This window comes from Akebia trifoliata, chromosome 12 (genome assembly GCF_017979445.1).
Source record: "Akebia trifoliata isolate Shusen 1 chromosome 12, ASM1797944v1, whole genome shotgun sequence".
In the NCBI taxonomy this organism is placed as follows: domain Eukaryota; kingdom Viridiplantae; phylum Streptophyta; class Magnoliopsida; order Ranunculales; family Lardizabalaceae; genus Akebia; species Akebia trifoliata.
This window is the reverse complement of record NC_141386.1, coordinates 5,957,656-5,971,661: the sequence shown is the minus strand read 5'-3', so window position 1 is coordinate 5,971,661 and position 14,006 is coordinate 5,957,656. Positions and strand designations below refer to the sequence as shown.

Here is a 14,006-nt window from a genome sequence, read left to right as displayed (position 1 = left end):
ATTTCTTTCTACCAAAAAAGAAAAAATTCAGATGAAATGTTCTTCTAAAATCTAACATGTGGCAATTGAAACCAAAACTAACATTTCGACATCAGAATTTTCTCATGATACATTAATGATAATCATCTACACCGACGGCCTAGTGCTGATGTTGTATTCTTGATTTCTTTCTAACAAAAAAAAAAAAAAATTCAGATGAAATGTTCTTCTAAAGTGATAATTCTATTATCACCCTATTTATTTAGTTATTTTATTTTATTTATTCAGAGTGTAATAAGTAAAAAATGGGGTGCTAATAAAATTACTCTTAATTATTGATACGAAGAAAAACAAAACCGATCTATTCGATTCAATTTGAAAAGGTCGAGTTATTAATGACGTGGATAGAACAAATTCTCAGAACCTGTTCGACGTTTTATTCTTTTTTGTATTTTTTATTCTTCGATTGATGCTCCGTCAATATCACAAATTTCGTTATTTATTTACGAAATCAATCGCATCAAAGCTATTTGTTTTCTTGAAATCGTTCTTTCTCCCATCTCAAAACCCTAATTTTGTGGTTTTGTGTGGAGTGAAGGAACGATGGTTTACTACTACAAAGCCCGACCAGAGGCCGGAGATTACACCATCTTCATGGGCTTGGATAAGCACGAAAACGAAGATCTCATCAAATACGGATTCCCAGAAGATATTTGGTACAATTTCTCCGATTTCACACGATTTCTGTAAAAAAAAGAAATTTCTCATTATAGATTTATTTTGCGACTTGAATTTGCAGCTTTTGTGATTGAATTTATTTCTTTTGTATGATCTTCTTGTTAGTACCATAGATTCATGATTCTATAACCAAATTTATTATTTCATGATTTATTTAGTTTTGCGTAATTTCACCAGATTTGTATTTTACTATTACAATTTTACGTTTTGTTGATTCACAGTTATTTCTTGGTTGATGTTGTTGGTTATTGGTTGGAAAATTAGTTTTCCTGGGTTCATGAGTTGGTTTTTGTAAAAAATTTCATCCTATTCTTTTTGCCTGGTGTCTGTTGTTCGTGTTCTTTCCATTATCTTGCAGTTGAAACCTTAGTTTTCTGTTTCTTCTCCAAATGGTTAGTTTTATGATTGAAAGCACTAGTTTAATGCTACTAACCATACTTACTCAACTCCATTCTCTGATATTCTAGACTATTTATGCTCTGATTGATGCATTGTAGTTGTCCTAAATGCATTACTTTTTTTTAGAAGTGCAAATGCAACACTACAAAGTTTTGTGATTATAATGTTATGCAAATACCAGGGCGAAAACTTGGGCTGGTTGGAGTTGGAGGGTAAACCCAGGCCCAACCAAGTTGTATAACCCTTTACCGAGCTCAACTCAACTTGACCATCGGGCCTGAGATCTTGAACTCGAGTTAGCCCGAGTTAGATAATTGTGGGAAGGTTTGTCTGGTTGGACAGGGTTGGCTCGTTGATTAACCCTAATTTCATTTTGATCATGAAATAAACTTGTATCTTAAAACAATACAACATAAAAACAAAACTGCAAATAAATAAAATGACATATGACAAAAGCTTTATCGTTCTAGAAGAAATCTTTGCAAATTCTATCTAGCTTCTTTTCCATGCTACGAGGAAGTGAAAACAAAGAAAGGAAGTAATTCAAAATACTTGCCAGAGAGCTCTTAATGAGAGTCAATTTGCTACCCTTAGAAAGAAGCCTAGATTTCCAATTACTTCCCAACTCTTTCGATGATCGGGTCCCATAGACTTTTACTGTTATAATGGGTTCCCAAAGGCAGACCTAAGTACGTGGTGGGTGAGCCAAACTGGAAACCAAAAGAAGTCGCTGAAAGTTCTAGCAAAGGAATTTCACCAACTGAAAATATTTTACTCTTGCGAAAATTGACCAGGATGCTTGAAATAGCTTCGAAACAACACAAAATGCCACTGAGAAACCTCAACTGGGAAGCTGAATCATCAAAGAATACTAAAGTGTCATCCGCAAACTGCAAATGTGAAATCATATGCCTATTCTCCCTTGCCGCAAAAGCTGCCCAATTTCTACCCCTTTAAGAACATACGCCCAGAGATTCCGCCACCACAATAAAAAGAAACGGAGATAACGAATCGTCTTGTCTCAAACTCTTTGAGCCTTTAAAAAAACCTTTTGGAGATCCGTTTCTTAAAATCGAAAAGGAAGGGGAAGAAACACATTTCATTAACCAACGAATCCACTTGTTACCAAAATCCATACGGCCCAAAACATACTCTACAAAGTTCCAACTAACGTGATCGTAAGCTTTCTGAATTAATGTGATCTGTTGGGTTTTATGGAATGAAATAAATGGGCGGATCTTCAATGGGAAGGAGCATTTTACATAGGAGATCATCTTTAGTATTGTGGGTTTATTGTTTTATTGGTGCAAGCAGTTTCACGAGTTTATGGGTTATTATTATGAGGATTTCTTATTTAGATTGGATCTTGTAAGCAAGGTGTGATGTGTCTGTTGTGGGTGGTGCTTTTGTTCTTTTTTTTTTCTTCTGCTTTTTCTTTTTTGTTGTACCTCCCGTGGACTTCTTGTCCTCTTCTAATCTTGGTTATAAAAAAGGAAGAAGCTAGAGATACTTCCTTGTTTCAAAATATGAATCCCTATCCTCGATAAGACTTGAATATACATGACTAATCCTTCCTTTGGGAGTTCTAGAAAATTCCACTTATTCTTGAACTTTGGGAGCTCTTAAAAAACTTTATTGATAATTACGAAGTTTCAATAAACAAACATTATCTATCTTATTGTAGGATTCATACGAATATTCAAAATCGAGGCATAACATGCATAACCTTAGGAATTTGTATATTTTCATAGCAAATTCAAATCCATTGACTGATAAATAAAGGTCTTATTTATTTTTTTATTTTTTTATTTTTTTTTGGGTTTTCACTCTAAGAAAGTATAATTAACAAGTCTAAAAAACTCAGTCCACATGTCCTCGACATAACAACGGTAAATACCTAGGGCTAGAAGATACTAGTAGGGTTAATTTTCTTTTGGTCAGTGTTGTTTACCGAGTTTAAAGGGGTATTTTTTGAGGTTTTTCTTTTTAAGCAGGATATGATTTGTAATTCTTAATCTTATTGCCTATTTTCAGTTGTGTGAAGGCAGGCCTCTCGTCCTACTTCTTGTAATCTTTTTTCTATCAATAAAGTTCTTCATCCATCAAAAAAAGATACTAGTACCCACCTAAAAGGGCAATTCAAATATGGAAGTTACAAACTGGCCTTGGGAATAGAAGATCAAGAGTCCCAGTTTTATGGATCTCATAAATGTCCTCTAGGATGTTGATGAGTTATTTAGTTAGTTATTTTTATAAATAAAATTCATAAATAGAGAAAGGGGAGTTCGAGATGGCCAGTTCTATACAAAGCCGAGGAGACTACATGGTTAATAAGGGAATATTTACCACATAATTCAACCTCAAGAAACCTCAATAGTTTCTTGTCACGTCACTGAATGACATGAAATAATCCCTAATATGGTCTTTTTTAACCTCTTTTTTGTTCCTTTAAAAAAAATTTGATAAGTAATGATACATGGCACTAAGGGTAAAAGCTATGTAAAATAAAACCCCCAAAAGGAAATCACTGATGAGGATTGAAGTAATTCAATTTTTGGTAAGCTGTGTACTTAATGCTACCGGAAGTTCCCTTGTGGGCTACAACTAGATGGTAGGTGATTAACATTAGGAGTTGGACCTACAATGTTGCAGACTAAAAGAGAAACATTTAAACATGGGTACAAGCAAGCTATTGATAGTTTCATCTTCATTTTATAGTTGGTTTTCTGATTTTAATGCAATTGCGTGGTTCTCCTCTCAATATATGCATCTTTTGAACTCTAGAACTTGCTTGACAGGTTGCATCTATTGCAGGTTCCACGTGGATAAAATGTCATCTGCCCATGTTTATCTAAGACTAAACAAGGGTCAGACAATTGCTGATATAAGTGAAGGTTTACTGGAAGATTGTGCTCAGCTTGTCAAAGCAAATTCCATCCAAGGCAAGTTCAATGTGCTGTCTCTATATTTTTATCTTGTATTTCAGTCAGGCACATTTCATAATAATGGGATCATTGGAATTTACAATTGACATATAGAGAACTTCTGCAGAAATTGTGTATCAATGAGCATCGTGATTTTGGATTCTGTTTTATACCTCTATTATAAATATTGTAACAAGGACACATCATTTTCTAAGAATTTTTCTGTTGGTTTTTATATCTTACATTCTAGAACTTAGGTCAAACACATGCTGACATACTTCACCAAAGAAACTGATGGGAACATCTAATAAGATCATGGGCCTTTACATTGATCCATTAGTTAGTTTTTTTTCCATTTAGTTTTTTAGGCTTATTTTTATGTTTTTTTCGTCCATGGTCATAGTATAGATTTTTTGGGGCAATTTGATGACTTTATTATGTCTTTATACTGAATTTTCATAGGCTGAAAATTCAAGGGAGAAAAAGTTATGGGATTGTGGAAACCTCCACAATAGCAATAAAAGTCTTTGAGCCTAAAAAGTTTTCTTGAAATCCTTGACTCTAAAGAAAATCTTCACAGGTATTTAGATTGAGACCCTAAGTTAGTTTAGAAGTCCTATCTTCCTTAGGATCCCTCATCTTAATATTTGGGAGTAGCCCCATAGGATTGTAACGTAGCCTAGGAACTATTTTTAATTACTTATTAGATTTTCTTTAATAATCTCTGGTAGAATTAATTTATTTTACGAATTTTGTTGTTCTTGGTAAATATTCTTGATCTCAAAAGCATCATCTTAGGTTAAGTTTGCATCGTCCTGCATTAGAAACCTTTAGATGAATCAAATACAATTTAGCTATTATTTATGGGAAGCATTCGGAGGCCCAAAGAGAGCCAAACATTTTTCAAAATAGGGGTTAGAAGTTTTGGAATTGGCTGATTTTTTGTGAGGATGATCTCTACGGTGAAGAGATCATTCTCACCAAAAATCAGCTCATTCCGGAACTTCTAACCCTAGTTTGCAAGTTGAAGAATCGTGGACCGTCTAATTTTTGTAAATCACTTTTGATGAGGTTAGAAGTTTCGGAATGGGCTGATTTTTGGTGAGGATGATCTTCTCATCGTAGAGATCACCCTCACAAAAAATCAGCCAATTCCGAAACTTCTAACCCATAGATTTAAAAAATGTTTGGCACAATGTTTGGCTCTCTTTAGGGCCTCCGAACGCCACCCATTATTTATATATTCCCCATATACTTAATTCATCTCTCAACTTATTGAACAAACTGTAGATACTTATTGCCGCATCAAGTCTGTAGGTGTGGGGTCAGCATTCCGACACTGTATCAATGTCAGACACTGACACCTGTGTCTGGGTCTTTCTTACATAGCTTATAACTGTTGAGGAAATATTGCTTTCCTTCCAATTCATTCCCTGATTCTGAATACATGCCTGTAACACCTGTTTCTCTTTTACTGACCTAGCAAGAAAAATTCAAGCAGTTTTCCATTCAACATGATTTTCTTACATGGCAGGCAACAAGGTGAATAACATCGATGTTGTTTATACCCCTTGGTACAATTTGAGAAAGACTGCTTCCATGGATGTTGGGCAAGTTGGTTTCCACAATCCTAAGATGGTTAGTATTCTATATTTTTCATTTTCAAACCGTATACCATGGGGATTATTTTGTGCCTTATAGATGTATGTCTTTTTTGGGATCTCTGTCAATTCTGACTGATATCTGTGCTTGGTTAGGTCCGCTCTGTGAGAGTTGAGAAACGGCTAAATGAGATAGTTAATAGATTGAACAAAACCAAGGTTGAAAGGAATCCAGACTTAAAAGGTAAGTTTATGATTTCAACTTCTCTTTTATCATGTCTAGGTGCGAGTTTCCTTGACTTTGCAGTTGGCGATGCCTTTGTTCCTCAAATGCTGCTAACTTTAGCCCGGGCGTGGATTTCAATCAGTATGATAAGCATTTGATACTTTTGTTATTATATCAGGAAGCTGTAAGCAATTTTTAGTTCCTTTGTAAATTCTTATTTCTTTTTTTTAAAGTAAAATTTGTTTTTAAAAACGAACAAAGGGAAGTTTCTGTTATGTCATTCAGAAATTTTTTTCTCTTTTCGGTCCTATTTTACGTATTGAAATGAATCACATATTATGAAATGATTTTGTTAGGAACTAACCAGTTTCTAAAAATGCAGCTGAGAAAGAGGCAGTTAATGCGGCAGAAAGAGCAGAGAGAAAACTTCATCAGAGAAATAAAGTAAGTCTTGTCTTCACTCTTCATCTTAATTAGAATGGTACCCTATTTTCTTCGAGGAAATTCCAAGCATTCTTGGCCAATCTGGGAAAGTTTGTCTTGGATGCGTATGTTATGGGTCTTAGACAAAAACATAAGAAAAACACTTTCCTTACTATAAAAATCTTACCTAGGGTCGTTGAGCTCAAATGGATTACCAAATTGGCAATCCAACACCACAGCCCTCTAGATTTCATGGAAAAACTCAGAAAAAAAAATACAAAATAAAAAATTTGGTCCAAGGTTTTGAAAATGGAATCTAAAATTAAAATTTAAAAATAACCTTTCTTAAGTTTTTTTTTTGTTGAAATTCATAGAATTTTGTCCTCTACATCTCCGTGGCATCGGATCGTGTTTTTGGATGCCACAAGGTGAGCTCAATAACCCTTGGTAAGATTTTAAATCTTACAAACTTATTAAGGCTAGCCTTACTCAAAGAATAAGGAGTAACATCACAATCTGAGCACAACATGCCAGCATATTTCATGTATATCATCATCATCAAAGCTGAATCACTAAATTTTGGGAGGGCTGTGAGAATCCTGGATTCCACGAGCTACATAAAGAGATGTAAAGCTGATGGATGAGTCTCTCAGCCATTGTAGACGTCTCTTGATGATGTCCATCGTTGCCTGATAATCTGTATTTCATGATTACACGAGCTACATCTGGATTCCACATCTCTATATATTACACTCTAGTTGAAGTGCCAACTTAGTTAAGTGGTAAGAAACATTCTCCTTATGCCATATGAGTGATAGGTGGGAAATCGGCTCAAACTTATGGAATGCTGCATTCGCAGGTATTCTTCTGTTGTTGTGACTGTGCAAAGTACCGCCTCATAGACTAGTTCCTCTCGTAAGTATGGTATTATGGGGAGTTGGGTACTAGTCTCCATATCAATTGCCACATGTGCAACACTGCATTTGCAGAAATTCTTTTGTTCTTTCCACGCAGAATAAAGCCTTGTAGACTAGTTCCTCTTTTAAGTACGTTATCATGGGAGTTAGTTACTAACTAGTTTGTTTCTCCAAAAAAAAAAATATAGTAGGAAAAGAAGGAAAGGATTGAAATAAGGAAAAAAGTTGATTACTTAATTTGTTTCTCTAGTTTTTACATACATTTTTTTGGGGGGTGTGGGGGGACTAGTTTGTTATCATTGTTGTCAAATGGCTACTAACTCAACCCTTTTTCATCAATTTTAACCTATCATCTATTTTCCGAAAACCAGAAATCCCAAAGTCCAATTTCTTGTTACTGATTTTCGTCTTAATAATATTAGGTGGAAACGATTTAAATTTTGGTTGAATGTAAATATCCTTGACAATTTAAAGCCTTCGCACTTGCATCCAACCGGTCCCAGTCTAACTTTTTGAAGACGGGGTGGGAGGCAATTACCACTATAGATTCATGGTGTTTCATATTAGTCAAACCCTAACCAAAACTGAACTCATTGGTTTTGACAACTAGGCTGAAATTTATTTCTAAATTGAAATCTATCAATTTCTTTAAAACACCATGGAAAATTTGTCACGAAAATTTGCAAATATGTCTTCACAGAAACGGCGAGAAGAGATGGAGAGGCTTGAAAAGGAGAGACAGGCAGAGATACGGAGCTACAAGGGTCTGATGGTTGCGGAAAAGATGACTTCTAACAAAGAGGTTGCATCAACAAACAAGTCCCTTCAGGAACTTGAAGAGGATTTCATGTGAGGCCCACACCGATTCAATCCAACATTTAGGTGAACGACCCCTCTTACTAAATTTAACCTGCTTGTTGGAAAATAAAACTTCTTTCGAAAAAGAGATCTATGTGATATATTCTTTGAATTTGATTCCATGTTTTCAGGCTTGGGTTTGTCGCCAATCATGAACAAAAATGTCTTGGCTTGCTTCCTCCAATTAGATGTTTGATTACAAGATGAACTTACTATCTCAATGAGATGGAATTTATGTACTAAATATCAACTGTGCTACTATCTGATGTTTCTTCGTTCCATTGTTGTCTTTGGCTAAAATCAGAATAAAACATTGATCCCAAAATATTTAATATTTTTGAATGTTTCAGTCATGATTGTTTTCATTTTTCTCTTTACCCGAATAATACCTCGATTATGATTTTAAACCTACAGATATTTCCACACACTGTTATAGGTGCCACATAGGTCCAATTCCATTAAATTGTTATAGATCCAATAAGCAATGGTATATTTAGCTATAAATTGTGAAAAATCATGGGCTTTCTTTCTTGTTGCATGGACCATATTAAAAAAATCAGTGATTAAATGATTACAAACATCTGCAAAAGAAAACCCTAATTTGTACGAGTTCAGCTTAAAAAAAAACTATAAATGCTATGACTTAGATCAATAGCATTGAAATTAGATTTAATCAAGTCAGCATCAAGAGGGATTTAAAAGGAATATGATCAATCAACGTAAGACCCAAGTAATTTTGGTGCAAACTTTGGGTCCACACATACATGGCTTTCAACTTTGGGTGCCTGTGTTGCCACAAATTAGTTAGGGTATAATTGAAACTACTCTATATTGCAATCTAATGGGAGTTTCCCTCACCAATTAAAAAGAGTGGTTTGGTGTTATGCATCTCTAAGGGTCTGTTTTTTTTATAGAAGTCAGCTTCAGTTCCAGAAGCTATTTTTGGAAAGAAATAAAAGTCTAGAACCTAAAAAGTTACATCCAGTAGAAGTTTGTTCATTACAGAAACATATAAATTAGAAATTGATATTCGTTTGATAATTTTTTATTACTAGATTCTAGTAAAATGATCAGAATACCTTTAATGTTGATAATGCACCTAGAATGTATTAAAAATGACTAGAATACCTTAATAAATATATAATTACACTAAATATATATACCTTGATATATATAAAATAAATTAATATTAAAAAATTATAAAAATAATTATTTTCAATTTAAATAAATTTATAAATTTTATAATATTAGAAAAGTTATAAAAAGTTTATAACTTATTTTTATAATTAAATAAGATCACATTATTCAAATAATATTAATTAATTTTACAAATTAATATAAAATCAACAATTACTTAAGTTTGAGGGAGTTAATTACAAATTAAAATGGGCATTCTTTCTTTATAAATAAGAAATGGAGGGTATTTTGATAATGAAGTAGTGATGATAAATTGTTTTTGGTCTTAGATGAAGGGTATTTTGGTAATCCCTTTTTATTTTTTTAGGTTAAATTTGATTGGAAATTTGAGTAAAGATGAAGGGTATTTTGATAATTTCATTTTGTTTTTTAAGGTTAAGTTTGATTGAAAATTTGATTAAAGATAAAGGGTATTTTGGTAAAAATGAAAGGTATTTTGATAATTTTTTTTAATTTTGTTTTAAGGTTAAATTTGATTAGAAATTTTATTAAAGATAAAGGGTATTCTGATAACTATACTTGAACTATTTTACATTTTTGTCTTTGTGCAAAAATCATTTGAAGAAGTCTCTCTTGGACGACTTTCGTTAAAAGTTATTTTGGACTTCATTTGAAATCCGCAGTAACAAAAAAAGTTGAAACGAACATTATTTATCTGATTTTTTTTTATATTTAAAAGGAAAAAAAAATAAAAAAAATAAAAAAAAATTGGCTCAAGAAACTCAAACGAACAGGCCCTAAGTTTCCATTATGAAAAAAGAGAATTTAAAAATATGACTAATGATAAAATGACTCAAAAAAGCATATGCGGTCTGTCCTTAGTTGACGTGGCAAGTGCACAGAACAAAACTCCCCCCTCCCCCTCTTCCTCAAAAAAAAAAAAAACAAAATAATAATAATAATAATAATAATAATAACAATAATAATTAAAAAGAAAAGAAAAAAAAAAAAAAAAGAGGGTAATCACATGGTACATTTATTTTCTGTCTGGCGAGCAAGGGGTGAGTGAGCACAACAAGGTTTGAATTAGGTCCTTACCAACTCGGCTAAGTTGGCACTCTTATAAAGTCCATGCCTACTTGTTGGTTAGCAAAATTCTCTCCTTATTGCTCTACTTTATGAAAGGATTGGGGTAGTGTTCTCTCTCTGTCTCTCTCTTTTGTCAAGGCAGAATGGATGTCCAAATTTCGAAAAGTAAGTTAAGAGTATTTCAAGTTAGGAATAAAGATAGGTCAAGATTTTATTTGGGAGTTTCTATTGCCAGGCCAAATTTTACTAAGAGCACCTAAGATGTACACTAATTTCTCGGTGATTTCTTATGAATTTGAGTGCTCTTAGAAAAAGTTGGTGTGACAATAAAATCTCTCTTTTAATTTGAGTAGCGTCACCTGGCGTGGGAGATCCTTCCATGTCGACTCATAATTAATTAAGAGTGTTTCTATTGTCACACCAACTTTTGCTAACGCCACCACAAAGATGTGTGTTAATTCTTTGGTGATTTACTTAGGGTGAATCTCCTTTTCATGTGTTGAATATGAAGAAATTTTGAGTTCAGTATATTATTTATTTTAATTTCTAAAACATATTTTTTTGGTAAATTCGTCAATTATATAATCAACAATTTTGATGATAAAATACCAACGATTTTGCCATATTAGCAATCTTGTTGGTAATTTATCATCGAATTTGTTGATTATAAAAGTGACCAATTCACGAGAAAAACATGTTTTGAGAATAAAAATGAATAGTGTATCGGAACCGGAATTTTGACATAAAGCATGCAAGTTTTGGGAAGTATCTCATTTACACATGCATTGCGGTGGCGTTAGCAAAAGTTGGTATGGCAAATAGAATGTAGCGCCCCGCCAAACGCTAACACAAATCCCAATACTGCCTCGAGGCACTAGATGGCGTCTTGAAATTTCGGCATGGTCTCCTCTGTTTATGTTAGCGTTTCACGGAACTCAAACCTGATAAACAATACCAAACAATCCTGTCTAAAGCAACGAATCCACAATGACTAATGAACGAAAGACAATAGATTTTATGAACAACAAAATAAGCAAGATCAGAGTTACGCAAAAAGGTATAAAGTTATACAGGATTACAAAGTCTATCCTCACTCTAACATAGACCTAGCACTCGGTCTCAAAATACTATGTACACTTCCTAGGATGAACAGACTCCTAGTAGAAGTAGTCGTGTTGCTCACCGGGCAACGGACTCTGGTCGTCGATCTGACCGACCAGGTGTTCCTCGGCTAATAGCTCAGCACCCGCTACGCCAACTGAAGGCTCTGCAACTAAAAAAAAAATGGAAGGAAAGGGTGAGTAACAATGGTTACCCAGTAGGTCCACAAACAATTCCTACTAATAACCTCACCTAACGTGATCGAATAATCATACTGCGTTATTTCAAAACATGCAAGTTTTATAATAGAAACTACGATTTAACTGGTACATATAGCCAGGGATGAGCAACTAAACAATTTAAGAGTAACACATAGCATCAATCATCCATACTCATTATACAAATTCCATTTTATGCAAATACAGTTGACAACATTTAAAATGATAAACATGCTTTTCAGTTTATAGTTCGAAGTATAACAGCAGATACATAATACAAGTGGTGGAGTAATGGAATTTGAGCGTTGGGATTCACGACTGGATCGCTCCCAGTCGGGACATGATGTTACAACATAAATCTGGCTTTTAGTTCCTGATTTTGTGGCCGGTCGCTGCACTTACCACACGGGTGACCATTTATCCGGCTCAGGCTGGCCGTTTGACGTGACCGTAAGCAATGGGTCTCTTTTCGATGTGTCAGAACGTTCGACTACTACTAGATTGTTAGTGATCACTGACCAATCATCTTCGTCTATGCCTATCAGGCGTGCATGTGATTCCCAAATGACACTCCACTCGTATACGACCACATTTACAATACACGTTCATTGGTAAAGATAAGTAAGGAATGGACCCGGATTCCAGTTGTGACTCCACTCTCATACGCGTCCCATACCACGTATGAGTTTGATGGTCCTTACCGTACATCCTAGGATAGTGTACCCCTCCGGATGATGTGACACACTATCCCTTCAGGCATTCACAAACCCTTTAACAGTTCACAAAATAGCTACGTACATATATGATTTTTCATTTAAAACAAAAGAGAAATTAACAGAACAGGGTTGAGAATGGATATCCAGTTCCTACCATGCAATCGTGGCCACCCGGCCTAAAATAAACAACAGTACTCAGCGCACGCGCTAACATAATCGGAAATAAACATGCAACCCTTTCATTAATAACCTGGATATCCTTTCACCAACCTACACACAACATACAATGTAAAATGTAGACATCACCCCTCGGGTGTGATTCTGACATTTTACCGTTCATTCCCTTTTCCCATTCTCTCGACATTCTCACTTTTCATCTTTTCACATCGACCATCTATTTTTAATATTTCAAAGTCATTCTTTTGGTCTTTCCATTAAAAACCCTCAAAGTTTATTTAAAACAAAGTCCCAGCGATGCTCGGGACCAAGGATGTTAAAAATAGAGAAAGTTGGTGAAAATTTGGCTAAGTGTCAGAAACTCAAATTTTCAAAGTTCTCGAAATTGAAAACGGGTTTTTCGAAATGAAAGTCTCGATCATGAGATTTGACACCATATAGTTTTTGTAATCTAATTCAAAGAAACGCGAAAGTTATTTCATTTTGAAAACTTGCCGAAAACGTCGAAAATTACGTTTTGTTCTTTAAACCAAAATTCGGATTTTCATCCTTTGAGATTTGGATCTTAAAACCATTCCCATTGTTCTGAAATGGGGGGTAAAACCTTAATTTCATTAAAGAACTTAAAGTAAATGTTACTTAAATGTTTTTAATGAAATGAAGGGTGAGAAATAGTGTATAAGGTGTGAGCAGGTTAAGCCAAGAGTTAGAACACTGTTCTTCTGATCAAAACTGTGTCTGTCGGTGGCAGAACTAGTATGCTGTCGGTGGAACCGACAGAATACACATCGGCAGGTGTCGGTGGGACCGACGGTCCTGCCGATAGAACAAAGTTTTCGGCAATTTCTTGATCTCGTCGGTGGCAGAAGCAACATTCTGTCGGTGGGACCGACAGAATGCCTTCGATAGGTGCCGGTGGCACCGACCTTTCCCACCTACAACCTGAACCTTACTGGAACCTTCGAGTTTTCGATCCATGTTTCGGATTCTTCTTCCGTTATTCGAATCATTCAACCCACCCACGATTTTGTTATCAAAATTCGATAAAACATAAATAAAACACCCACTTCTACCATGAATTTGAAATCAAACACCAATTTCTACGGTTTAAATGCAAACAATAAGTTTTGTTTCAAAACCCTAAATGCACATTGAGAAATCTAAAGTTACCAATAGGAATTGAAAGTCCCCTACTTGTTTGTGGACGCCGAAAGCAATGAACTCGTATAAGGATCAAAGTTGGTGGTGAAGGAGTTGGTGTTGAGTTGAGTTTGATGCAAAGTGAGCTAGGATTTGCAATCCCCTTTGACGACGGCACTCCTTTGCTTCTACAATGAATGGGGGCCTAACTCTTACTCGATGGAACCCTCGATGAGGATGTGTTAGGATTTACTCGAACCACACGGCTGGGTTTTGATGGAGGATGGGGAAAACAAATGAGAATGGGTTAACAAGGAGGGTGAGGTTGTAGCTATCGTTGTAGCCGACAACTTTGTCTTCTTC

At 34.8% G+C, this 14,006-nt stretch overlaps 1 protein-coding gene across 9 annotated transcripts; it reads left to right on the top strand.

Annotated features, from left to right (window-relative positions):
* The first annotated feature begins 346 nt into the window (after nt 1-346).
* On the top strand, nt 347-8,418 carry LOC147388784 (coiled-coil protein). Of its 9 annotated transcripts, none has more exons than XR_015170586.1 (8): nt 347-695; nt 3,915-4,058; nt 5,575-5,678; nt 5,798-6,008; nt 6,250-6,311; nt 7,010-7,072; nt 7,150-7,205; nt 7,908-7,991. XR_015170586.1 is itself a non-coding variant. In XM_086418292.1 (7 exons), exons 1-6 carry the CDS (start codon nt 449-451, stop codon nt 7,195-7,197), a joined length of 816 nt encoding a protein of 271 aa, XP_086274418.1. In that variant the 5' UTR covers nt 347-448; the 3' UTR covers nt 7,198-7,205; nt 7,908-8,049. The 9 variants fall into 9 exon arrangements, 7 of the variants coding, with proteins under 7 accessions (XP_086274418.1, XP_086274422.1, XP_086274421.1 ...); XR_015170588.1 differs by having other exon boundaries at nt 349-695; nt 5,798-5,885; XM_086418292.1 differs by lacking the exon at nt 7,010-7,072 and having other exon boundaries at nt 7,908-8,049.
* Nucleotides 8,419-14,006: the final 5,588 nt, after the last annotated feature.